Here is a 27,189-nt window from a genome sequence, read left to right on the forward strand (position 1 = left end):
GTGATGTATACGATGCTTTACTGTATTCGTTGTCCCAAGCATGATCAAAGCATTACGCTTAATGCTTAATTTTTTATCTTGCTGAGGGGGGCACGCAAACAATTACTTTTTGTTTTGCGGTCGTAATGCGTATCACTTATCACCCATCTGCCACTTATTTCCTAAATCTAAATCTAAAATTACAAACTGGTCTTTTACCATTATTTATGTCAGTGACAGCCATATAACTGCAGACCGCTGAATCTATTGAGCATATATTGTTATGCCAGACGAAACCAGGGAAATGGAAATTTAATGGAAATACGTAAAATATCCTTTGGAAAATTTGCCCCATTCTTTTAGTTGAAGACCGTTTTACCATCCATCTTATCAAAGTAAGAGAGGTGTGTGGGAAAAGTTGTGTGGATTAACGCACAAGTTGTTCAAATAATTGATTTAGGCTGGTATTGGTCTTGATACAGTCAATTCACGGTGGGGGATTGGGACATTATTAAAGAATGATTTCTCTGGGCGCTATAAGAATTCAGTTGATCATCTTCCACGCTTAGTGTTTGCTGCTTCCTAGTCCATATGGGGCCCTAGTACAGTTTCACCGCCGGCCCCCCGACCATTACATCCTATGCCAAAATAAATTAGCAAACAGTAAATGAATTAATAAAGTGAAGAACGAATGGGAAAATGAGGATTTTTTCATTATTAAATTTAGTTTAATAAGTATGATAACGCAATAAATAACATTGTAGCGTCGACGAGCTGCCTTCCGCTAACGGGAGCCAATTTGCATGTTTCCCATCACGCTCGCTCTGCTGGTGTCAGTCGCGTGTACTTCTCTCTCTCTCTCTCTCTCTCTTTTTTTTTTTTTTTTTACCTGTGTCCTGTCCGGCAGCTTTAGCAAGCAGAATTAATGTCACTAACATGTGACCAAACATTTGCTTTACAATGAGGGGCTCTATAAACTCTGTATAGGCCCCTCATATTGATCGATTTCTTTTTATTTTATTTATTTCATTTTTAGCACATGTAAAATATTGCAGTGGCTGAGCTGGCCGAAGAGGGGGTACGGAATAGGAGGGGGAAGAAAAAGAAATAAAAGAAAAGAAAAGGGGAAAAAAATCCGATATGAGTAAAGTATTAAACGCAATACACAATCTCCAATTGCTGCACCTGTAAAGGAGAGGGAAGAAAAAAAAGGCAAAAGATCAACAGCATCTGAAAGAAGTGCAGAAATGGATAAACACATAGACACAAAAAAAAATAAAGAATGAAGAAAGTAACACAGCTATACAAACATACAAAATTGTTGTGTGTGCTTGGAGGGGTGTGTGCAAGTGTATGTACATGCGTGCTCAGCTGTGTAGGCGAGGTGTGCGGGCTTGTGTGTGTGTGTGTGTGTGTGTGTTTTCAACATGGAACGTATTAAACAGTGAGGGTGGGAGGCCGCAGCCACACCCCATAAGAGCCAGAGGTCGGCGGAGACAGACCCAGGACGACCGCAGCCCCCGAAGAGCACGGAAGAGCCGGGGCCCCACATCCCAACGACAGCCAGGGGAGGAGGGAGGTCCCAGACGCAGCCCCCACAGCCAAAAGGGCATGAGCCAGAACCAGAGGCAACAGGCAGCCGACCCTGCGAGGGGGCAGCTGCTCCCGTACGAGGCAAGGCCAGGGCCCCTAGGACCCCAGGCGGTCGGGGGCCGACCAGCCCCCGGGTAGAGAGCCCTGCCCATGCCGGGGAGGCCCGAGCCCCCCCCCATGCCCAGCACGCCCAGGACGGAGCAGCAAACCCCGGACCCAGGCCCCCACCAGCCACACAAACACCCCGCAGACACACCTCTCTGCCATGCACATAGACCGCACACACATCCCCACAACATACACAGACAGTCACATGTTCTTGACATATATCATCATATATAGTGTCAGTGTTTGTAATGTTAGTGTAGAGACTAGTGTACCCACCGTGTAGCGGTATATTACCTATCGAGGGTCGTGGGAGTCCAGGTGGAGGTGAAGTCGTCAGTGGGAATGTCTGATGTATGTCAAGATGCTGCTTCTCTGGAGTCTACGTTTGCTGGGCGTCACAATATAATACGTGACGTCATGTACTAAAACAATAAAGCAACTACAAATGACAGGTCATTTAAACTCATAACAGTTCATTTCTTTGATACCGTTGGCTTTAACTGCATTCATTTTGATACCCCAGTTGTAAACAAAATTGTGCAGCGCTCATGGACTGAGATAGCGGGAAATAAGCTGACGCTATAGGATTGACCAACCCTGATATAATTTCCCTGTTAGCAAGCCGTTCTGGTGAATTTGACTTCTCACTCTTGTGTATATGGGTGTCAGTATCTTACGCTGTCTGATTGTCCGTCCCTGTCCCCTGCCCAAAATTAAATCTTTAACTGCACCTTTAAATGTATCGGAGACAGAAAGGTATAGACCAGTCACATATGTTGATTCTGCTTGACAATTTTCTGAAACTAATAAGCATGTCCTTTTAAAATGACACCCGAGATAGATTTTTCCTGAGCAAATGTCCAAGGTGTTGTTTATAGGCCCATCTGTGCTATATACAGTGCAGACAGAATGTCTGGGAATACCTAATACTGTAATAATGCTGCAAATATGCTGCTTTTATAACAGAAGTCTACTGACAAGCAATGTTTAACAAATCGGCACATATCTTTTGCACAGACAATTTTTTAAGTGCCATCATTTTCTAACTCATTCAGTTCTTTTCTTACCCTGTTGATGTTCATTGCAACTGGAGTCAATGGCTCCCAAAGGGAGACTAAACATAAATGTTTGGTATTTTATGTTACTGCAAAGGTGTTACTAATAAAAACGACCCAATGAGACTGTCAATGAAGATGTTAGAATTATAATTTAGGTTTCAATTTATTACCACTTGAAATAAACGACTTACTTAAAATACAGGTCTTCTGATGCGATATTTTTGTAAATAAAAAAGCAATGAATAAATCTGCAATTTCTACTGAATTAAGCAAGCATCCCAAAACTTTGTGAGCATTGTAGATGGAATGGTCAAAGTAGGTTGGTTACCCGGATATCAAGGATGTTATGAAGGTGATAACCATAGTTAAGAGTATTGCACTAAAACATAAATATGGCATGAACCGTTTGCACAAAATTCACATTTATCTAGCTCTTTAGTAACTGAATCGGAGCAGAGCCATCTTTGTCAAATCTTTACTGGGATGAGACTTAAAGTCTGTCCTGTCACGTTAACATTCACCAAGCTGTCAAACTTTGCCCCTGGAGAGCAGATGGAATAACTGCCATTTGCTGGGAAGGTAGCCGCACCCCAAGCAGCCATTTTACGCGTCACGCAAAACTGCGACTTAATTTCACAGCACGATTTCTGCGATCGAGATGGAAACAATATCAGATCTCTTTCATATAATGATTATCATGAATTCTTAAAATGACTGACTGAAAAGGCATCAGATTAATAAGTTGATCATCCGCTGTTTACAATTTGCAATTACTGTTCTTACGTTGCACAAAAGCTCTTGAGATTTGGCTGCTGGTGTATCTTTGCCTTTCTAGATATAAATATATTTGTAATCTTTTTCTGGTGTGTGCAGACATTTGCAGGGCTGGAGTCCAGCAATAGGCAAATAGTGATAACCTGACAATGCTACTTGTAATGACTCATCTACTGGTGCAAATGTTGACTTTGGGAATATAACTTCTCGAACATCAATTAGTGAAAATGGAGTTCAGTGGATGTGATCCCACTTGGCTGAAGCTGTTTGGGGAACAGAGGGTCCTGTACTTGAAAGTTAGTGTTGGCAGCAATTACAGTTGCTGGAAGAACATACACGACCTGCAACTGACCCGAGCATTGATTGCGTTACAAAGTAACCTCTAACAGCTTCTGCTTTGAAATGAGGAGATGGTGCACAAAATAGAAGTAAGGACACGATTAGTACTTTTAGAAAAACATTAAGGTTTCTTCTGTATCTTTTAGGCACTCGTGTAATTGCTCTGAAGCTTAGGTAGAGCTTCAGAGAAAATCATACTAGGTTTGTACGTCTCCCCTTTCCAGAACAGCGACCTAACTGCAAGTTATACCATGATACTGAAAGAATCAAGCCCAGAAGGGTACTGTTTTTTTTTTGCAAGTACAGTACTCATTCTGAAAGACACACATCAATGTTGAAACAAATGGATCTTACATGATCAGGGGAAAAATGAGTTTCCATGGTTGGTTTATTGACCATATATCCTCTCTTTAGAAGTTATAAATACAACACTGTTCTCCTGGGTTATGTTGAGTGGGTGGTTCATGATTGCAGCAGGGTTTGGGAACACAATGACAGAGAAAGTTACATTTAACTAAACATCTATCATTTTAACTACGGGTCTTAGGATACTGCATTTCTAAATACTAAGAGACACAATACAAAGACCTCATTCATTCTATTTATAAACAGTTTTCATGTGGATAATAGTAAGATGCACTGACCCAATTGAACTGTCACTTTCTTTAACAAGGATCTAATTTGCCATCCATGATATTGATAGTGACATTAAATATAGATTATGGGCAAAACAAGGCCCTGGGAAAAATAGTTCAGCTAATGGATTTGGAAAACATGCATCATGTACCTTAATCATTGATGCAGCCATTTCTGGATTTTTCAACTGAGACAAAATACGACATAAAAATAATTTCTCAGAACTGGTTGACAGAATTTTTAGAAAAACAATTCCCCTAATTCATAGTTTGTGCTAGAAGATTGCAAGTACCTTATGTAGAGGAATTAAATGATTGAGTATTGAAATGCTGAAATGCCAAGTAATGTCACAGGTTTAACTACGGAAAACGTTGCCCAATGAGTTTTTTGCACATCAATGGAAAAACCACCCTTAAAAAAACTTTATGATATTGATAAGTAGCACATGGACCTACCTTTGCAATGAAAAATGAATAAAAAGCACAAGGGTTTAAAAATAATGGGAGAGTCTCGCCATTAGTCTTTGATACATTGTTTTGTTCCAGCTGACCTCTTACTAAATCAAGAATTCATTACAAGATTTGGGACCAAAATACATGCACACAGTTCTGTAGGCTAGTTGCTCTTAAATCTTGGGAGTAAGGAGGTAATATCGATGGTTGATTTCAACCATGAATTTCTGAATTTAGTATGTCATTAGTATTTATATTTAGTATTTACATTAGTATTTAGTATTGATAGTTCCTCAATTCCATATGACAACAAAAAAAAAAGCATCGACTATAAATTTAGTTTTCTAGTTTAACTGAATATAGTATGTTTAGAGTTGAGACAGAACAGTTTATGTATGAACCATGAAACTAGGCAGCAAAAACAAAATGCCAAGTTTCAATGTTGCATAATGAAGAAAAAAAAAACCTGGCGAATGAATGTCCATTTAAAAAAAAAAAAAAAAAGTGTGCAATGAAGGTATAAAAGGAGGAGCGATCTCTGACAGGGAAATTGGCACATGACCAGACAATGAGCCTTTTCGAACCATCAATGCACTTGCCGGTGATGCGCTTGTTGACGGATATTCCATATGGATGTAAATGCCTGTGCAAGAATGAAACTGTTTTGTGGGTGCAGGACTTTGAGATTTACCCATATGAAATGAAAGGGAGCAGAAAGTTAGTTCTGGTATGGGGCAGCACCGCTGGGCATGTGGTCTAGGATCAACCTGCCGGGTCTCCTTCCTTCGCTTGCTCCACTCCTATTTCTCCAGATGAGGATGCGGCGACCACACCATGACGGTACTGATGGACCAGAGTCAAGCCAAACGCTGGCTGAACACAGGAACTGCAAAAGCATATATATCCAAAGCACCTCTCAGACCACAGATTAAGGCTTTAATTATTCGATGTAGGGAAAAAAAAGCTAGATAATGCTTACATGTAGCAATACCACAGTGAGGTAAGGCTCAAGGGCGTTTCATCCATTAATGATAGCAGTAAAACATGAGCAAACTTTACATTCATTTGTCAACAGTCTCAAAGAGAAGCAACCCCCACAACAGCAAACAGGATTCAATCAAAAAATAATACTCAAATTAACAAATTTGAGCTCTGAAATGTTCATGAACTCCACTCCTTGGTTAATGAGCTTCTCCCCAACCCTCCATGAGTATATATACAAAATGAAATTTTAAAAGAAAACAAGATGCTAGTTTAAAAAAAAAAAAAAAAAAAAAAAAAAAAAAAAAACTGCCTGTTTTTGTGGGCTTTTGGGCTCTGTAACTAAATTCAGCACTGCTGGCCAACAAAAGCTACATGCCTCAGCCAAGGGTCAAATGAAACAGTCCCAAAGAATGACACATTAATATCGGGAGAGGGGGTCACAACGAGGTGCAACTGGGGAGCTGGGTACTTGAACCTCAGAACTTTATTTCAAGAGGCACATTGCAGGAAAATGACAAATCCAGAGATTGCCAAATATCTGTGCCTGAATGGCTTAAGAACTACCTTTGTTTTTGCCTAAATTGTGTAGCTGTAATTCAACATGAATCGGTGCAAGTGCTTGATTTTTTTTTTCCGAGCTTTTAAAAGGTGAAGAGGAAGCAAGAGAACCCCCCCCCCCCCCCACCCCAAATAAACTCACAACACAAGAGGCCGAGGTCGGCCATCAACATGAAAGAGGGAAGCGAGTCTTAAGACTATCCATTCACAAGTACTAACTACAGCTGAGATTTCAAACACTTTAAAATGACACCTTCACAAATTCTGCATATCTTACAAAAAAAATACACTTGCCCTAACATAGAATGTTCTCTCATGCCGTTATTGCAAATAGGTCTATACACTGCAGCAGTATTTTTAGATGTGGATGTTGCTATGCTGTAAATATTCTGCAAAATCACAGTGGTGGTAGTCGACACTGCATATGGCATACCTGTGATGAGAAATTTGGTTTCAAATATATATTTTTTTAACATATATGGTATATACTTTGCTTTTAGGTGAAACGGATTCAGATAGGTTTGTGTGTAATGGGCAGCAAGTCAAGCAGAGAAACTCTAAAGCCCTGCAAGCAGCATAAACTAATCATGACTGTCTCTCCACATAATCAGCACAGCCTGAGCGATGCACGTCGTATTTCCTGCAGGAAGTATGAAGCATTCATGTTTCCGCAATGCCGAACTGGGTTAAATTCTGAGACAAAGCATAAGTGTGCTCGTCCATTCAGAGTGTGATTCTGATCCATGAAGACAATCCTACACAAACGACAGCATCCCCTTTCCAGACATCGAAACCCACTGGAGGACTAGCTCTCTATAATCACCTGCATTGTTCTGGAAGATTCCTCAATTAAAACACACAACAGAAATCAATTATGTACGTTACTCCTCCCCCCCGAAAAAAAAAAAAAGCTTCAGTACCTTTCACTTGATCTGAATTTTGTGGCATATTTGTACAGAGAACGGCGGTATGTTTCTCCAACAGGAAATGCCAAGCAAATGCCAAACTCACACTTCAGCCCAAGCCTCGGACAGGAAGCGATTGTACATTTTAATCACTGCTTATAGTCAGTGTTCTCAGTACCTTTGTGCATGTAGCGCCACTGCCAATGGCAACAGTGCTCGGGAAAATCCGAAATAACCTTACAAGTCCTTCACACAGATGCTTCACCGCTTCCGCCGTCAAGCCAAGCTGAAGAAAGATATAGGTTCCCTTTTTCCCCTCAAATGAAACTTAAAAGCCATTGAGATTCAGCGTTAGAACTTTTCATTGCAATACCATATTGTAGACCGAGCAGGAAATGTTTCAGACCGAGGGGGAAAATAATAATAATAATAATAATTATATTTATATATTTTTATATATATACCAAACACGCGTTGTTCCAGTAAGCACTGACAAGAATGTTGTTAGGTTTAGTGTTGTACTGCCACAACACTGGCTGCATTCTAAACAAACATTTACAACACAGTTAACAGTGAAACTTATGTAATCTCAGTGCAAGTAAGTCAACTCCATACTTGTAAGGTAAGCCTTTGGCTTTTAGTAACGCGCTCTGTCAAGTCCACTCTGGCTGAAGCTGCAGAGCCCATGCACTACTGCTGCAACGGAGACTGTGAAGTGGCAACCCCCTGGGACATGTGGGGCTGGTTGGGTGCAGGCTGTGCCGGCGGCGGCGGGGGGGGCGGCGGCTGAGTCCCAGGCTGCGTGTTGGGGGAGGGTGGAGGGGTGGGACGCTTGAACTTATCGGGGCTGTTGCTCCTCCTTGGAGACGGCCTCTGGAGGGAGCACAAGAGACAGAGGTTCTGCAAACGAGCAGGACGGTCTCCGGGGGCGGGGGGGGGGGCGCGTCAAGGCTCTCCGACTTCCTCCAATAGCCTCAAATCTTGGAGGTGTCATTGATGAGTTCAGTGAAGGCAACATCCAGCTCAGTCATGCACACAAGATATCACAGTCCGGAAATGAAAACTAAGTATGTAACAGACATATTTTAATCTTTATTCCTCTAATGAAACGCTGAGAGACCTCCGGGAGAGTCCGAGAGACCAGCAGGGTACGTTTCTTACTAATTGAGAACGTGACCTCCTTTGCGATCACACGCTCCCAGGCGGGAACACATACCAAGGGGTGAACTTACCGCCACACCGTGCGAGGAGCCCACGTGCACGTGGAGACCAGGTGGGTTGTAATAAGGCATGCCAGCTCTCGTCAGGGTGGCCGGGGGAGTGAAGCCGACCGTGTGAGGTGCATACGACAGTCCTGGGAGAGATGGAGTGAGACGTGAAAAACCCGAGGCCGTCCAGCGGGCCGTGAACATGCCACTACTCTGATGTAGCGGGCTGCGATCCACCTCCCGGCCCTGTTTCCAGACCATCGTAAGCCCTGTTTGAAAGTTATTTTTGTATCCTGTGAAACTGAGGTGACAAAATTAGATGTGCAAAAATACACTGGCACAAATCATTAGGACACAAAAACATTTTTGGCTGGAGGTCCTGATGCTCTGTGGGTGGTGCAGCAGGCAGTGAAGTGACTCAGTAAGCGGTCATGTGAGATCAAGATGGCCTGACAGACTGAGGGAAGATGCCACAGCAGACATTCTCCAGTGTATAAATGAGTAACAATGTACTTTCTACGGATGATAAATAACCAAAAAGTACAATTCCGAGCAGCTCAAATGTTTAAATACAAGATAAAATGGAAAATGCAACTCCACAGTACAAGTACACCTGCTAGATAGCAGTGTAAAGTTTGTAGTAATTATGTAATAAATATTAGTTGATGTTTAACAATTAAACATATCTGGTAAGGATGAGGGGTGCGTATTTTACAAGCAACTGCATGAACTTGATGTCCTGATAGCCTAGAATGACCCTCATGATATAATATATACTGTATTACCATCTACCTGCTAAACTCCTTCGAAGCTTAACCGGAATGCCATCTTAATGAACCTGAATATTAAAACGACGTCACAGAAACGACAACGCAAGTGTTTTCTACCAGGTGCTACAAATAACGTCAATATGAAACTGAAGTGGTACACTGTGCGATGTTGAAATCATTTAAGTTGCCTCTCCCTCCTTTAAACATTTTGCATCTAGAAATCTATCGGAAGCACAGTGAAGAGACAGAAGATGATACTGTACAAACGTCAGGGCTTCGCTCATTGTCATTGCCGCCGTAGCTGCTTTTTGTCGTCATTTCATACTTCAATGTTACTCTCTGTATCATTCAGAGAGACCCCTCCCAATATGGGACTCAATTTCCCATAAACCCATGGGGCCGTGACAATGTAAAAGTTAGTTCCAAAGGCACAATGCTATTAGGAATAGTAGAAAACTATTCCCCAGAGGTGATGTGACTGAAATCAGGAAACAGAGCATGGACTGTACTCCGTATGAACAAAACAAGCATTATTTGATGCAATTACGCACCGAAATAAAAACGGGAGGGGAGGCATAAAAGTGAATGTTTCAGTGAAAGCCAGTTTAAAATAAAAACAAGATGGTGAACTGCTGCTACTTCAGCCAGAAGGATATTTAAACGACAGTGAGTGTCCCCGAAGCATGAAGGAGGAAGAAAAACTGAATAAATCAAGAACAACTTTAAGCCAAAACAAAGAATCTGCTCTCCAACACTCTACTCATCATATGACTGGAACTGCTGAAAATGTCAAAATTTGCTGACTTTGATTAAAAAAAAAGACAAAAAAACAGTTAGCAACTAAGTACTTCAAGGTCAAAAAAACAATTCAGAAAGTAGAAATTCTTATACTTTTTAAATATTTTGTTTACATACCTGGCGATATGGGCCGGCTTGAACTTGGAGAGGGCGTGTATGGGATTGGACTTGACACCGTCCGTGGACGGAGACCTTGTGCAGACATCTCATTGAAGTACCTACGGGAAGAACGGTGAGGCCAGCTGGACTAACGGGCTGCTTCAGGAGGAGTCTGAGGAACGCCTAACCCTCTCCACGTCCCCCCAAATGACAGAATGGCAGCTTTAACAAGCCTCTATTGGCCATTACATCAGTTATGCAAAAACACTGGTTTTTGGCAGTACCTTCAAAATAACTCACTACAAATTATGCACACAGCTAGTTCAGGCAGGTCTAAGACCCCAGGAGTCTCACTCATGATAGCAAGTCCACTGCAGACAAGATCCAGCTGAACATTACCCATCTATTTGCTGATATTTGGGTATTTCATTTAATTTCTATAGTTGGCAACCCACCGAATTAGTCCAATTGAAGGGGTTTAATCCTAACCCCTATACCCCCCCACTGTATTCAGACCCTTCCTGCATACACAGTGTGCAGTCTACACCCCCTGGGAAACTATCTGAAAGTCTAACAAAAAGAATGATGCCTCCACTAGTTTTCCCTGCCAGCTCAACAGCAGGATCAGATTACACTTTAGGGGTGACATTCCGGGCACTGGGGGACCTGTCCGGGACGCCGTACCTCTCGTCGTCCATCTCCAGGCTGGACTCGCTCTCGGAAAGCTGCCGGCACAGCGCCTCACGCCGCTCCATTTCCCGCTGCAGCTTCCTCTGCAGACGGATGTTCTCCTCGCGCATGTGCCGCTCCTCTTCAATGTACTGGGCCCGCTTCTCCGTGTCTAGAGAGACAAGGGCCCCACACAGCAGTAAGACCTCCAATCCACACACACAAACACACGCGTAGCTGCAGAGCGTAGTGAAGTGCCGGAAAGGCTGCGTGGCACATGGTGCAGACAGAGGGCGACTTTGCTCACGCGTCGCCAAGCCCAATATGGTTTTCCGAGAGCCACAAAAGAACAGCCACATGAAAGTCCTGTCTGGTAAGGAAACCACTCTTAGGATTCCATCAGGCTCTCTGCCGCATGTGACTGTGTGAAATCGGAGAGTGTCGTAGTTCCATCTAGTGGCAACTGAGAGTAATGGCAGGACTACTGCAAAACATTCCCTCTTAAAGAAAGGGAAAAGTTGACTTATAAGGCTGATGTTAAGTTTTTCCATGGCCTATTTTAGGAAATGCGATCGACAAACTCAGGGGCAAGGTTACAGAGTTTCCACGGAAACGCAGACGAGACGTCCCGGGCGCAGCTACGCACGCTGCAGTTCGGCAGTGCGCAGGTTCTTCTTCAGCCTTTCCACCTCGTTCTTCAGGAACCGGATGTGCCGCATCATGTTTTCCGGGGAGTCGATCTCCATGGATATGTCCCTCGGGGATGGCGGGGCGGACACAGGCTGGTCCAGTTTCTCCTGCAGGATCCTGCAGTTTGAGGGAGAGAGAGAGAGAGGGGCCGATTTTGGATTTCCCCGCTAACCGAATCCCACGACCTTGTGGCAGTTTTCCACGACGTGGGTTTGAATCGTTCATTCACACAGAATTCTTCTGAAAGATCCGGCAGACTGACATTTATACAAATTAAAGACTACAGAAAGATTCACGTTATGGAGAAAACCGTTCCAGTGATTAGCGCATCAAAGAAACTGGAAACAGCTGGAAATGCTGAGTGCGAGCGAGTGCGATCGCCGATGCGACCTTGAACACAGACCTCTTCTCGGCTTCCAGCTTGTCCATCCTCTTCCAGAGCCGGTTGACGAGAGCCTCCTGTTCCTGCTCCAAGGTGTTCTCCAGGTCGATCTTCTCGCGCCTGAGCTGGAGACATTCAGAGAGACCAAGCGGCCGTCGAGAGTCAATTTCCAAACCTGACAGCTCACCGGCCTCCCTGCCGAGACTCAGCAGATGACCGGATAGAGTGCGTCAGAAAGATAGCGTGAGGTAAACAGTGCAAAAACATGGTTAAAAATCAGAGCAAGAGAGCCACGGGGGCTGGGGGGGGACTCCAGCTCGATCGCGGGAGGGCCGACCTGCTCCAGCGTCAGCTGCTTGGAGATGGTGTCGTTCTCCAGCTTTTTAATCTTCTTCATCAGCTTGTTCACCTGGAACTCCTGCTCTTGCTCCAGGTGCTGCTCCAGCTCCGCTTTCTCATGTTGCAACTGGAAGTAATGAGGGGAAAAAAACCAATCCAACAGTTATAAACGGCATCAGCAGTAGGCGGCTAACTGCGGCTTTGTTTGAATCATGAGAAAGCATTTTAAAACTAGGAATCTATTTTTATTAGATGACCTGCCCTCATTGAACTCACTTGACACCCTGTACTGGGCTCCCAATCCTGCTTAGTTTCACAAGCGACAATGAGGAAAAACATCTGATTTTGCTGGTAACAGCTGTATGCATATTGAACATATTTCACCACATCACAAGTGATGGAGCTCAGCTTGACACTGTTCATCAAGACAAGCACGTTCACCCAAAGACCTGGGGGGCGTTCCACAAAGCAGGACTTCAGCTAGCTGGGTTAACTTACACTAGAAGTCATGACTTCCAAAAGGAATGCTCCTTAACTAAACTCTTATTGGACGATCATCACTTCTAGCTTAAGTTAACCCAGATAACTGAGAAGTCCTGCTTCATGGAAAACCCAGCTGGTCATTGTTTTCTGAATGTTGGGTAGGAGGCAGCACCTCAGTCCATGAATTCACCATTTACCCGTTGTCTTCTGAAAATCAGAGCGCCCACTGCCAGAACCCCGGCACCTACTTGCATGAGCTTTCGGGACAGCTCGTTGGTGAGGAACTCCTCCTCCTTCTCATAGTTGACGGCGAGAGTTTCCTTCTCTTTCTGTAGAGCCTGGATCTTCTTAAACAGGGTGTTGCTGATGAATTCCTCTTCTTGTTCTGCCCGCGCTTGCTGTTAATATTTAAAAAAAAAAAAAAAAAAAAAAAAAAACGCTTCCCTGTCAGAGGCCAACACAACGGTTCGAATGTCACACAATCCTGTATTTTGCCTAAACCTTTTTTCTAGAAAATATATTCTGCAAATGTCAAACTCTAGTGCAAAAGCCTGATTTGTGTGCGCGAAAGGTATCCAGTGGACTACTGTCTGTTCAGTGGATTGTTAAATCATTTTCTCTATGTTTCACATTAAATAAACCATAATTTCACCTTCTATGCCACATCCATATATCAGAAATATGAATTACTTGAGAACAGCCACATTCTAAAACAAAAAGTACTCTGATGCCCCTTAACTGTTGGCATGCAAAAAAACATTCAAAAAAACCTACTTCACAATTATCTCAAACCAATGGACATGCCTTTAGTACAGACACATTAATGTTCAGTACAAACAAGGGCAAAGCCATTATGGGATGACTGTATTCTAGCAAGCAAACAGCCCAAGCCTGTATATCTGATACTCACTGCAGAAATGAGCTTAAACTTTAAATAAAGCATCTACCCTTGGACCAAAGCAACAAGCACTGGAAAAGATTTCCAACTTGGTGGCAAAGCCTTTCTTTGAAGACCAGTTTAACCCTCCACCTGGGCTCGAGTCACGCTGAACATGGCGGAAGCCAATCCCACCGCGATCTCACAGTTGAGGAGAAAATAAAGTGGGTTCTCACTGCCACACCACTTAGGTGAAAATTAAACCTCTTCAGTTACCCTCGTTATCCTTTACTGGGCTCAAGCAGCCATCCCTCTGTTCCTAAACTCTGTCCCCATGATGGATTCAAGCCAATAACACTACAAATACTTTTTCTGGTGAGCATTTCTCTACTTCCCTTGTAGCTATCTGGGATAGCCAAGCCAACGTCCATACACAAGCTGTCAGAAAACAGGGTAATTAAACCCCCCCCCCCCCCCCCATCTGGGACTTCGGCTCTTTGCATTTCACAATGGAACCGATAAATAAAAAAGGACACGTACAAGCGAGAGGAAAGAATTGCATCCAGGAATAAACAGTCACAACCACAGGGGAAAGTGCAGAATCTGCATGACAGAGTGCACCATCTGCAGCGATTTTTAATGAAACAGAATGAAGACGACTGGGAACGCGCAGAATCGGTGACACACCAGCATTACTTCCAAAGGCACTTCCATGACAATGCAGACAACAGAGCAGCAACCTAATTTCTTCCAATGAAAGGATACAATGTGAAGATTCGATTCAACTGGGTTTCATGTGGTATTTAGCACCAAGTTACACAACACTTTCTAAAAGGTTTCCTTATCCTAGAATATAAATCCACTAATAAATGCCCACCTGGCAAACCAAAATTCCAGGTAGTATTATTCGCAAAAAATACATTAAAAACAACGTCTATTTTGTTATATTAGAGAGGAAATTTACTCGGCATACTGATAAATAAACTAAAGGTATGGTATTTCCCATGTAAAATCTTGTTAAAAACTGAACTGTACAAAATTGTAAGTACAGTATGTTCTGCAGGATAGTGAAAGACATTGTTACACCTCCAAGTGCATCTAATTTCTGTATTTGATTATTCAGAAAACAACCTTGACTTCACAAAGATTCAGTGCGCAACTGGAATTGCCCAAATGTAGTTTACCCAAATAAGCAGGACACTCAAACACATTAGGGAGCTCAGACGACGTCATCACAACACGCAAAATGAGAGGATGAGCGGACAAAGAATGTCACACGGCTCGTTATCGGGGATGACAAGTGCTTCATTAAACTGCAGGTGCTGTGCTCTTTAGCACTGGCTTTCAAACACACCAGCTGACGATGAGACGACCAATGAGAGACGAAGGCCCAAAAACAATCAGTGGGGAGGTAAGATGTAACAGTGCACTGAGTGGTTTTTGATTAAAACAAAAAAACAGGAGTAAAATTGTTTAACCTGATCGTTTTTGGACATAGCCGCAAATATTCAGCGTAATACTTTCTTGGAAAAAGAAACAAAAATGATCCATTCATGGATTAGAAGCTGACAGATTCATGTTAAGGTAAGCCCTTCACCTCAGCAGCCATGAGGACGATTAATAAGTCTGCTGTTTATTTTTCAGGGTGTTGGGTGCAGGGCGTGCAAGGGGAGACTCCCTCTGTGAGATCCTTGTGTGTTCAGCAAGCTGGTCGGCAAATTTGGTTCCAGGCAAAATAAAAAGGTGACGGTCCAATCGAGTAAGACAAACGTCATCGATCCCAAGGGAAATTCTATTGAGTAGACAAGCAAGTACAACGTGTGCATAGACCAATACCCTTCTCTGGCTGTCACACGATCGCTCAAGCTGTCTGTCCATTCGTCTACATGCGCATGCACGCACGCTCTCTCTCTCTCTCTCTCACACACACACACACACACACACACACACACACACACACACAATGGAAGCGTTTCAGCGGCTGACGAAGACGGAGTTGGCATCCACCAGACTTCTTTGTTATGACAGCCAGCCTTTGTTCACAATGAATTCTTGCTAAACTTCCAAGTAAAAAGACAGTGATTCCAGATGGTCAATCTCGGACACCTCAACGACTCAAAGCCCCTACAAACCAATATCTACCCTTGTTTGCTTCATCACGTACCAACAGCTGGTGGTGTGTAAACTTCACTTCCAAACCACCGGTGTAAGATTCAGACATCCCATACACACTGATCACCACCCCACTAATGCAGTATTTCAACGCACCACTGGGGAATTAAAAAGACGCCACAATCTCGTGTGTGGTGCAGAACGCCCAAGTGGTTTAGTGACCTTACATGCACTTACAGCAACACTGGGACTGAGGCACGCGCTTCCCAAAGTCCAGGCTAGGATCATACTTTCCGGTGACACCACTGACGGCACGGAAAGCCCAGTGCTGCTTTAATGTCTGAGGGCAGCAGCGTAGCCATCCAACGGTGTTGGAAAAACAGCCGCCATGTGGCAATACACATGGCGATGGAACACAGGTATACTGGTTAAAGAGCCAAAATTGCAGCTACATTACTGAGGTATAGACATATTGGAAAAGATGCCAAAAACTGCAGATGTATTACTGGGGAACTGACATATTGCAAAAGGTGCCAAAACCGTAAGTACACTACTGGGGTATAGATATACTGGGTAAGGTGTCCACCTGTACTGTTTAACAGGGGTAACTTAGGGACAGGCCACGGTCACCGTTTCATCTTTCTGCCCCCGCTGCCCAAAAAAGACATGCAACTCAAACCTATCAAATGATATTATTCAGGTTTAAGATATTAAATAACCGCGGCGCTGTGACTAACACGGCAAGACCGCGGAAAAGGAGCCGCTATTGTCCGCAGCCTCGACCAGACGACCCGGCTGGAGCAGGTTAGCTGGACGGGTAGAGAGACCTGCGGGCAGCCAGGTGACGGGCCCACGGCTGTCAGCGGTCTACGTGTCCGTACTGTGCAACGAAGCGGGGCCCGGGCCGCATACCTGAGTGCGCCCCCAGCGCCGAGGCCCCCGGGAAGCCGCGGACACTGCCCGGCGCCCTGCAGCTTCGCTAGCTTACCAGGCTAACTGGCTAATCACTCCGACGGGCTTGCGGCTTACGGTAGCCCGTTATCCGCCCGTTAGCACGACAGACGGACGCCATCCAGAATCAAGCGTTTCAACGAAGGCGGTTCCACGCGAGGGAGAAGCCTTCCGGGCGGCTGCCGAGTGTTGCAGCGGCCAGGCGAGACGAGCGTAGGCGCCGTGCGGCTTGGAAACTCCGAGGGCACCGCGGAGGGCCTGTTTACGGCGAAGGGAACCGCTGCTCGCGACTTAAACGCTCAGAACCAGCTTCGGCCTCCTCATAAGCGGACAGAATAAGCGCATAAAGAAGCCCGCGTCTGTGTGGCTGCGTGTAGGGGACGCTCCAGGTGGGTAAATCATCGCCGCACGGCCCCTACTCACAATGGTGACGCTGGCCTTCCGCAGGTCCCGGTTCTCCTCCTGCAGCGCCTTGCACTTCAGCTTGAACGTCTCCAGCTCGATCTTCAGCACCTTGTTCTCCTGCTGCAGCGAGGCCAGCCGGTTGGTCAGCTCCTCCAGGCGAAATGGCGAGATGACGATGCCCGGCTTGCCGGAGGCTGACGAGGACGAGCACTGCGGGACGGCCGTGCTGCTCCCGGCCCCGTCCGTATCGCTCTCGCTCGCGCTGTCCGCCATGATCGCCGAGTGATTGAGCGCGAGGGCGCAATGATTCAAGTCTGGCAGGGACCTGGGGCTGGGAGGTGGGGGTGGGAGGGGGGGAGCGCTGCGCGGAGAGCGACCCCGCGCGTCACACAGGGAAACTGCATCTGTGCGGCAGAGGAACGCCATCCAGCGGTAGAGAGCTGAAAACTTAGACGTGTCCTGATGGGCGTCGTTGGTCACGGGTCACATGTAGACTGATGATGAATATTGTTGTGTTTGGTGCCGTCATCATATCTAGCGAAAACGAAATTAATTTTTTAAAATGTGGGACGTTGCGGTAATTCGTACATCTAAATGTTGAAATTACTTCTCATTAAAAAGACACTTAGCTGTGGAGATGACAGATTTTTAGTTGAATGTGCTGTATAATACATGTAAAATATGCCAAAAGGCTGTGGTGTGAGATGGAAAACAACGGTTATAATCAGTTGTTAAAAACGTGATGTGATAACATAATTACAGCAATTTAGTGACTTAAAGACATTAAAGACATTTAGCATCTTATGTGATAAATAGTCTTCTTTGTTAAATTATTCGCACCAACCTGGGTTGTTCCCTGCCTTGTACATGCAGTCTTTGGGACAGGCTCGGAACCCCCCCCCCACGACCCTGAACAGGACAAGCGGTTACAGAAAATGGATGGATGGATGTTGAGGCATTCATATCCCCTTATTTCTTTTGTTCACAATGGGGTTTATATTTCAAGTATAACATTAAATGTGTTTGTACATTTGGCCTTTTTCATGTAAATTGTGCATTGTGTATATATAAACCATATAGCAAATATGGTTTGTGTTTTACAGGTTTCTCTGGAATATAGAGCAAGGATACCTTAAAATAACTTCTGCTATGACACATGAAGAAACCATTTGCCCGTAAGCAGTAATGCAGAAAAATGTCTGGAATCATTTCAAGCTAGAGGCTTGGTCTTGTATACGTGGGGTTATGGCATCATTTAAGTGTTACATACGAATGTTTGGAATCCTGTCCTGGGTGTACCCCTGACTGCCTAGAATAGGCTGAGTCACCCCCAGGGGCAGATTAACGCATATGCTATCCTAGGGCCCCAGCAAAATCTGTGGCCCCGCCCCAAGAAAAATGCAACAGTTTAACTTATTAAATCTGGCTGTCTGGGATCCTGCACTGTACTCACCCAATTATTGATTTTGCATTGTTTTTTAATTTTCTCCCATTTCTCTTTCTGCTCCAAAAAAATTCTGAAGTGGCCCCATTGAGGGGCCCCCAGAGAAGTTAATCTACCCCCGATCACCCCCACCCCTGGGCAGAATAAGCAGTTGGAAGTTGGAAGGTTATAGGGAAATATGTGCTTTAGGCTTTAGTCTGTGTTCCTTTAGCACAGTGCTCACGGGGTCATCCTTTAGTCTCTAGGCCAGGGGTGGGGACCCGGATCCATGGAGGACCGGTGCGGGTTTTTGGGATGACCTCTGAAACAGCTAATAACAGTGGGTCTCAGGACTGCAGTTGAGAATCACTGTTTTATTATTGCCTGATTGAGACGTTGTCTCAAAAACCTGGACTGGACTTCCACGGAACAGGTTCCCCACCTTTTCTCTGGGCCTTTACATCAGCCCAGGGACTTATGAGTCAAACTGAAGTATTAATGTTGATTAGAATTAGGATACCTGACACTCGCTAATCAGGAAGGAAGACTGGAACACATAATGTGTAAAAAACAGAGTTTGGCGGAGGGAATACAGAACTAAGCAGCAAGTTATGCTGATTAAAGTCACTTCTTTAGACTGTAAACATATCTCAGCACCAGAGGTGGAAAGTTCAGGTCCAGAAAGTACAAATCCAGACCAAGATTTTCTTTCAACCTATCCGTTGAATATAAAGAGTCACAGTGGCAGATTACTCTACTGGTTGATTGAAATAGAATCTTGGTCTGGATTTGTACTTTCTGGACCTGAACTTTCCACCTCTGCTCAGGACATTCTTAAAGGTCACTTTGTCAGCTGTCATGAAAAGACCATACCTGGCATCCTCTCCATGCACGTAAGGAACGGGGGTGGGTGGGGGGGTGGATGGAGCTGACCTTAGCCTTGCGTGTTGAAGAATGACATTAACTTCAAAACAGAGTAATCGCTTGTCAGCGGGGTCGAGGGAAGCTGTCATGCAGCCTCATTATGCTACTAAAGCAAACAAATTCAACTAGTTCAAAACTTTCAAAATCACTCTTCTCAGTAGTAAAATCAGGTTAGAAGTTAGGAGAGTGCAAAAGCACGTTTTGTTTTCAGTGATACTAATTTGTCATTTCAGATGGTGTTTGAGATGTAGAACATAAAAATAATTAGTAGGCCAGGGTGTGAGTAGAGAATTCCCTGCAGTAAAAGCAATGATATGCATTAGAATGTGATATCCAGGGGCACTTCAATGCACAGGGTTACCCAGGCTGAAGCCCAGGGGCCTCCGATAAAAGGGGCCCTTACAAAGGGTCCCCCAATCAACAACTCAATTAGCCCAGGGGTTATTGCTAGTAAACACATCTATCATTCAAACCTGTTTGTTTGGGAAAAAGCTACATTTCTATTCAATGTACTTTATGTAAACAAATTCAAATAAAAAATAACATAAGGTCATGTAACATCTTTTAGAAAAACTAAAAATATGACATAAATGTGACATAAATCAACGTTAGTGCCTGCAAAGTAAAATGTTCAACAGAAGGGTTTTAATGTGATGTAGGAGACAAAACTATAGAGCCATTCTGACTCCCTAGTGCAAGACATAAACTGCACTGATAACCTTTAAAGAAAGACATCATGCCAGAGTTCAACACAATTTATTTTATGTTTAAATAATCAACTAGATCATCCAGTGTTTGTTTTTTCATACATACGTTATTAGGTCTACTATCAATGAATGCCTTAGGTGTTCTTGTATGAATAGTTTCAATGTAAGGAAATATTTCACCAAAACCCAAATAAAAATGCCCTTTTAAACCACAGCAGCCTTAAAACCTATTGATACACTGCTATTAATGATTACAGTCATTCGGCTTACAAAGACTTCTATATCATATAGCCAATACACATGATGCAATTATAATTTTACAGCGTGCCAATCTGACGGACACATTCCAATAACTTGTCCGGTCATTTTGCCGTTCAAGCATACAGTCTGTAGAGGCTAACCTTCAACTCCATGTTAGGGAACAGAAGACAATCGATAAGCATTAAAAGAAACCCCCGACCTAGCCCCCCAAGCCCCGGCCCATGTGGTGCAAATCTTTTTTTTTTTTTTATAAAACCAGAAATAGTGACAAATGTTAGGGTTATGCATGTGTACGCAGACATTTCCTTCTGTCGTATTATTCTTAATACAGTGTTTGCAAACTTAGAAAAATTGTAATTAAAATAAGGTGAATCACATGCATCAAAATATTAGTACTCTGAAGAAATATTTTCACAGGACTACAGATCTTCCCGTTTTGAGAATTATTGAGTCGCAACAAGTTTTAAAGAAATGTCCCAAGTTAAAATCAAGCTAGCATTTTTTTTTTTTCATTTACAAACATTTTACCAGCTAATAATTATACAACAAAATGTGAAGTTACACTCAAGCCTTCCGTTAAAAGTGGAACCAAATGTCTGTATTTACTTCTAATGCACTTATAAATACGTTCTCAGTGCCTCCACAATCTGTAAACTACCCATTTTTTTCAGAATTTATACAGTGTAATTTATATACAGCAAGATCACTGATAATTTTGTTAAAAAAGAAACAAAACAGCATTTTATACCCCAACATCATGGGTCCAAGAAAAAATCTAAGGCGAGTGAACGAGTTGATTTTTAAATGTTCGTCTGTTTTGTCTAATCGGATTTGTTTTTTCGTGCCGTCTTTGGTCACAGAAAGATTTTGCTCGGGTGCTGCTGATGCTGTTGCCGCCCGTGTTCCTCTCGTCTGCGATGCTGAAGGACACCGATCCCGTCACCATGACAACACGTCGCCTCTCATGACGCTCCGGTCATTGACAGAGTGTGAGGTTCATGCTCATGCTAAATGAAAAGAAACATCCCCGTTCGGTAAAGCATGCCGTTTATGCAGAAGCCGTCCACACTCCTGCAGCCGGCCCACTTCTGGCGTTCGGGTTTCCAGTAATTGCCCCCAGGAAGAACTGTGTAAAACATTTGCAAACCTAAAAAAACATTGTGAAATGTTATAATTCTTGTATATGAGTTAGAAGGTAGGTTTGAGTAACTGCATAGTTACACTTGAATAAAGCAATTATTCTATAAATGGAGTTTACTTAATTGGCATGCCGAGAATTCAACACCAAAGACAAAAACTCGTGTCGACACAATGAAAACAGAGTCCACTGCAGCTGCACCATTTCATTTGCCCTCCGAGATTATGGTAACCCTGCCATTTATCAGCCAAGCCCCCACTAATTCCTGCGCGGTTCCACCATCTTTCGTGTAAACGATGCCACGGCACATTGTAACCAATGCAAAGGAGCTTAACGGGCCAGCCAATCAGATTGCGTGGTCACTGTAATGCTTGTCCCCCCTCGATAAGGCTGATAGAGCTGGTCGGTGAGGGATTATGGGGCTGCAGTGGTAACAAGCACCCCCCCCTGCTCTTGGTGTGCTTTGTTTAGCTGCGTCCACATGTAATCTGTGGGCGTTTGAAGGTGAACGGGGTCACGAAGCATGCTTCCATTGTGTTTCAAACACTAGCAGTCACTGAGCCAGGCTAGATCAGCTAAATGTCACCATCCCTGCTCCGGTGCAGGCCACCGTGGCTCCGAAGTGGGAGGGGCACACGTACCAGGTAGAGCTCCGTGACAGTTACGATTTAATCTTTTTCTCCCCCTTCTTTTTCTTTTTGGTTCCATCCTCCAGCTGAAATACAGGCAGGTGCATAAGAAAAGGGACACACCAAGGTTTACTGGGAACATGCCAAACAAACGAACACAAGATGGTCCAAAAGTGTCCTGGAAAGAAAAGGTTAGAGTCAAACATACAAGCAGTGCACAGCAAGCAGTAGGATTTCCCAGACTAGATTCCACTGGAAAAACCCTGAGAAAGAGAATGTCATAAAATATTAATACTTTAATATAGTGCAAAGTAGACCGATTTGCACTTGTACAGACACCGACTGGAACGCTCCAAAACACATCAAGCTCACTGAAAATAAAAAATGCCATAAATTTCCACTCTAGGTGCATTGCGGACCAGCAGCACATCAAGCCACAGCAATCTCAGGGATCACTTTCCTGATCCCCCACATGCGACAGGAAGAACTCCAGCTACTTTTCCATGTCTGTGCCAACCTTGGTTTTGGCCCTCTGGGTTCCTAAGACCTCAGAGGAAGCCCCCTCCTCACATTTGGGAGTCTGCTTGAGGTCTCCTCTTTTCTCGACCTCTTGACCTCTGCCTTCTGAAGGAACCACACGGCGTATTACTTTCCTGATGACCTGCAGGAGGGGGGACACAGTCCTGTCACCCAGACATGGGGAGACGAATAGCAGCCAGGTGATATCAAACAGATGACAAGGGGAGTCGACTTTACTTTTCTGGTGATGATGTTACCATCCTCGTCCGTGAATTGCTCCTCTGTCACTGATTCTCCAGGGATATTTTTCGCCTGCTCTCCCTACAGGACGGACATTAGAACGCAGATACTGCTCTTGCTGCCTAAACCTTAGAGGGACATGTGCTCCTTAAACATCGAAAGCCTTTTAGGATCCCCACTATTTTCCTTGGTAAGAATTCAATCCTTTGGAATATGGGTGTCCATCATATCATCTGCTGGTTGTTTATTTTGGACTATTACGCCATATAGAAATCTGGAAAAAAATTAAGAGACCACAGCAAATTTTTCAGATTCACTCATTTCTCAATTTATGGGTAGGTGCCTGTGCAAAATATCCATCTTGTTGCAAACCCCAGTCTGGCTCTTCCCTGTTTCTCATTGATGTGGGACTTCTTCCTTGCTTTATGGGTCTTCAGTTCTGCTTCTAGGAGCCTGTTATAACTTGTCCTAGCAGTTCACTTCATGCCACTTAATGTTTCCCATTCTTTTTAAAGGTTACTTGATGCCTATCCATCCATCCATCCATCCATCCAATTTCTGTAACTGCTTGTCCTATTCAGGGTTGCAGGGGGTCTGGAGCCTATCCCAGAAGCTTCAGGCATAAGGCAGGGAACAATCCGGGATGGGGCACCAACCATTCACAGGGCACACTCACACACCATTCACTCACACACGCATACCTATAGGCCATTTGGCAGTGCCAATCGGCTGCGGAGTGGTCCCATGCCCCATCGTGCTGTTCCTCACTTGAGGTCATACTCTGATTTATGAGGCACTGTCGGATAAGTTGACGGTCATCTCTGGCTGCTTCTGTCCTCTCCCTGGCTGGTTTTTGCTCATGTCCAGTGTGTCCTGCTTCAGCCTGTTCTTGTGCGCACTGCTGTTTTATAAACTTTGAGCCTGGAAGCAGCCTGCTGCTCAGTTTTGCCTTCTGCCAGTAGAACCAAGATTAAACCAGGATTTAAAAACGCAGATTTTTAAAAAGTATAGATTGGTCTCTCATTTTTTTTCCAGAGCTGTAGTTATTCTGAATTTCTATGGTCCGATATTTGTTTGTCCAAAGTTCCTGGTAATTTCTAAAGGAGATGGACTTCATAAAAATGGGGATCTTAAATTTCATTGCTATAAGGTATGTAGTACAACACAAGCCAAGGGTGGGCAAAAAAGTATCATAAAATGTAATTACAGACCAGGAATATTGTCCTGCAGTACTTTTTGAAAGCGTATTTAGTTAATTGGATCTCCACAGTTCCAGGAACCTCCTCATTTCATGGATGCTGGAGTATATTTTTTTGCACACCCAACGGACGTGAAAAAATGCAAAGCGAAACACACTTGCGCATTTCCTGCACAGATGGGAGACACAACAGTACCTGTGTCTTCATGGTGCAGGAGGAGATAAGCCAGTGAGAAAGAGACTTATTAACCCTAATAGATGTGGCTACAGTAGCTGTAAACATGCCAGTGACCTGAGGTAAAGAGCTACCAGAGCACACAAAACGCATCACACCAAGCGTATGGTCGCACGGCCCACTTCACAGCAAACCGACCATACTACAAACACTCGGACAGCGGGATTTGGGGCAGGAGCTCACAAACTGGATACCTTCAAGATCACCCGTCGCCGAATTACCCGGGTGGTGACAGTTTCTTCTTCATCCGTGTCAAACTCGCTACTTCTGCTCTCCTGACAAAAGTACGTCAGGTCACATTTCAATGCTACACGGCAGTCACCGATGGCAACCTCGCGAAGGATTATGGGCGAGATTCCGGAGCCTGTTCAACATCGCTCTCCAGAGCTTTCAGGATGGGTGGAGGAGGATCAGAACTATAAGGTTGAATTTTTTAATGCACCTTCTGAAGGGAATGCTGTTATTACTTCCAATTTAATTCCATCTTGACAGTTTAATGACACATAAAAGGACCTCATAAATAGTAACATGAAAAGGCTTTTCTTCCGGGATATGCGCCTCTGCAGTACCTGTCGGTAAGAGGCCGAGTGCAAAAACAACAAAACCAGCTTAGAACGCTTGTCGTTAACAGGTAGCAATTCCTGAACCGTACCTGTATTCTCAGCTCTGGCAAGATGGTTTCGTCGTCCTTGCTGCTCTCTGAGGTGGGGTTGTCCTCACCCTCGAAGCCCGCGGGAGCCTGCACCACCTTCTGCTTCACAGTGTCCGCATGGGCCTGGCCGTTGGCAGAGCCGAGTGCTGCGGGGAGCGAGCCAGCTGGAGCCGCGAGGGCCGGATGCTCGCCATTTTGTGTTGGCTTCCCTTCTTGTCCTTTGGAGGGTGAGGTAATGGAATCACTGTAGTTCGCTTGGCTACAGGGCGACATGAAAGCATTGAAAGATTAGTCAAGCGCCGCAGACTTTAACATGAGAAAAGGCAACAAAATGAGGCAACAGAATTAGGGACTGTAACTTAGTAGTACCTGTTTTCCTGCTGGTTGGCCAAGTCAGAGCTCAGATTGCGACCTGGGGTGGTCGACTCCACGTTTGCACTTGAGGTCTCAGTTTGCAAACCTGTAAGTGAAGATATATCCTTTTCTGTCTGTTTGACCTCAGAGAGAATGGCCTGCACCCTCTCCTCTGTCATTTCCACGCCCTCTGAACCTTCCTTCGGTTTAATATCTTCCAATCGGGACTTCATTTTCATCTGTGCCGTTTCCTCTTCAGAACCCAACTCCCTGCTCGCTCTCACTGCATGAGGTCCAGCAGCTAGGGCACTAGAGTCGCCCTTGTCCGGCTCTTGCTCCAAAGAAATATCCTCTTCCACCACCCGCAAGGTCTCGTGCAGCGCAGGAGAAGATGAGTCATAGACGTGCTCTTCATCGTCTTCGGGGGACTCGTCGTCTTGGCCCTTGACACATAGGCGACCTATGGAGGAGTCTTCGGCAGTGACGGTAGGGGGGTCTGTGTCTGCGGGGGGGCCGCCGGCGGGGGTGAGGGGGGACGGTAGCGACAGATTGCTGGGTCTACAGACGCTTCTATCCAGAGAGTCTACGCTAGGCTCGTCGCCAAAGAAATCATCGTGCCGAAGTGGAGTGGGAGGCTCATAGTTCAACTCCACAGGAGTCTGCAGGTCCAATTCAATGCTGTCGTAACCTGGGTGAAATAACACAGTTGGGCCAAAGTGGAGCGTCGTGTCACAGGGACTATGCAATGCCGCGTGTGCATGTTATGGAGCAACATAAGAAATGAAGGGGGGGGGGAATGACATCACATGCATACATATCAGCATTGAGCCGCCTCAAACCACAGCAAACTGCAGCACAGCTTACACCAAGCGTGCTCAAACATAGCAGGATGCTTTTAAGCCTGCCTTGTGCTTATTAAAGATTGTCCTCGAGTTATTATTCATGAGGGATGCATTAAGTTTTCAGAAACTGTAGTTCCTTTAGAGAGACGGCTCATATTAATCATGGCGGCTTTTAGTTCAATCAGAGCGGAAGCTCTTTCGCGCTGTGTGTGACTCAGTTGAAACGTAAGGCAAAGGATGTGGATGTGTTTTGAGATGCACGGAACTCAGAATGGAGGAACAGGATAGGTGAGCAAAGTTTCTGAGATGGATGGACCAGAATGCGGGTAGAGTGAGGCAGAGGGCAATATGGGGGTGAAAGAGGACGGGCGTGGGGGCGTGGGAAGGATGGGAATGATGGACAATGAGAGACAGGGACTGGCAAGTGTTCCGTGAAAAGATGGGAAAACAAGGGAAAGAAACAAAACGGCAGAATGTCAAGCTGTTTTCGCCAAAGTGTCTATGGTGAGAGCTGTGGGCGGAGCCAGCGAAAGATCGAGAGGGCGGGGCTTCAGAGCCAGCCGGACGGGGAAAAAGGTTGGTCATGGCTGGCAAAGCGGTTTCCATTGGAGTGTGGAAACAGCAGCGGGGGGGCACGCTCAGGATGATGCGGGGAGAGCAGGCGCGGATTTTGGGTTTTGCAGAGAAAGCATTCTAACCAGGAAGGTTCAGAGGAAGCAGGAAAGGAAGGACGGAGGGGAGCAGGACAAACAGCCGTCACTCTACTAGCAACAGCCATGCCATTAGGATAGGAGATACAGCAGGCCCAGTTCATTCAATAGAGGATTTCTATGCCATTTAAAGGAAGAGTGTTCTGGCATGCCAGGAGATCAGTGTGTTACATAGACATGAAGTACCA

The 27,189-nt window shown here is 44.7% G+C and overlaps 2 protein-coding genes and 1 long non-coding RNA gene across 52 annotated transcripts in view; 1 reads left to right on the top strand and 2 right to left on the bottom strand.

Annotated features, from left to right (window-relative positions):
- Nucleotides 1-5,855: 5,855 nt before the first annotated feature.
- On the bottom strand, nucleotides 5,856-17,507 carry ccdc6b (coiled-coil domain containing 6b). Its single transcript, XM_023830959.2, has 9 exons — nucleotides 17,188-17,507; nucleotides 13,073-13,222; nucleotides 12,340-12,468; nucleotides 12,024-12,127; nucleotides 11,577-11,737; nucleotides 10,946-11,102; nucleotides 10,280-10,380; nucleotides 8,619-8,740; nucleotides 5,856-8,259 (listed from the first exon to the last, which is right to left on the bottom strand). Exons 1-9 carry the CDS (start codon nucleotides 17,440-17,442, stop codon nucleotides 8,077-8,079), a joined length of 1,362 nt encoding a protein of 453 aa, XP_023686727.1. The 5' UTR covers nucleotides 17,443-17,507; the 3' UTR covers nucleotides 5,856-8,076.
- On the top strand, nucleotides 16,528-18,202 carry LOC140581254 (uncharacterized). The gene is made up of 2 exons (XR_011984316.1): nucleotides 16,528-17,153; nucleotides 18,043-18,202. It is a non-coding gene; the product is annotated as an uncharacterized lncRNA (long non-coding RNA).
- Nucleotides 18,203-20,256: 2,054 nt separating this feature from the next.
- Nucleotides 20,257-27,189, bottom strand: part of ank3b (ankyrin 3b) — a 137,992-nt gene continuing 131,059 nt past the window's right edge. For 43 of the 50 annotated variants that reach the window (XM_072703602.1, XM_072703597.1, XM_072703608.1 and 40 more), the window contains 7 exons: nucleotides 25,465-26,137; nucleotides 25,096-25,354; nucleotides 24,638-24,718; nucleotides 23,008-23,091; nucleotides 22,769-22,912; nucleotides 22,264-22,337; nucleotides 20,257-21,631 (listed from right to left, as the gene is read on the bottom strand). In XM_072703602.1, coding sequence (XP_072559703.1) covers nucleotides 22,284-22,337; nucleotides 22,769-22,912; nucleotides 23,008-23,091; nucleotides 24,638-24,718; nucleotides 25,096-25,354; nucleotides 25,465-26,137 — 1,295 coding nt within the window. In that variant the 3' untranslated portion in view covers nucleotides 20,257-21,631; nucleotides 22,264-22,283. The remainder of the gene's footprint in view (nucleotides 21,632-22,263; nucleotides 22,338-22,768; nucleotides 22,913-23,007; nucleotides 23,092-24,637; nucleotides 24,719-25,095; nucleotides 25,355-25,464; nucleotides 26,138-27,189) is intronic. The other 7 variants (XM_072703619.1, XM_072703622.1, XM_072703589.1 and 4 more) reach the window with 6 other exon arrangements.

This window comes from Paramormyrops kingsleyae, chromosome 20 (genome assembly GCF_048594095.1).
Source record: "Paramormyrops kingsleyae isolate MSU_618 chromosome 20, PKINGS_0.4, whole genome shotgun sequence".
NCBI lineage: Eukaryota > Metazoa > Chordata > Actinopteri > Osteoglossiformes > Mormyridae > Paramormyrops > Paramormyrops kingsleyae.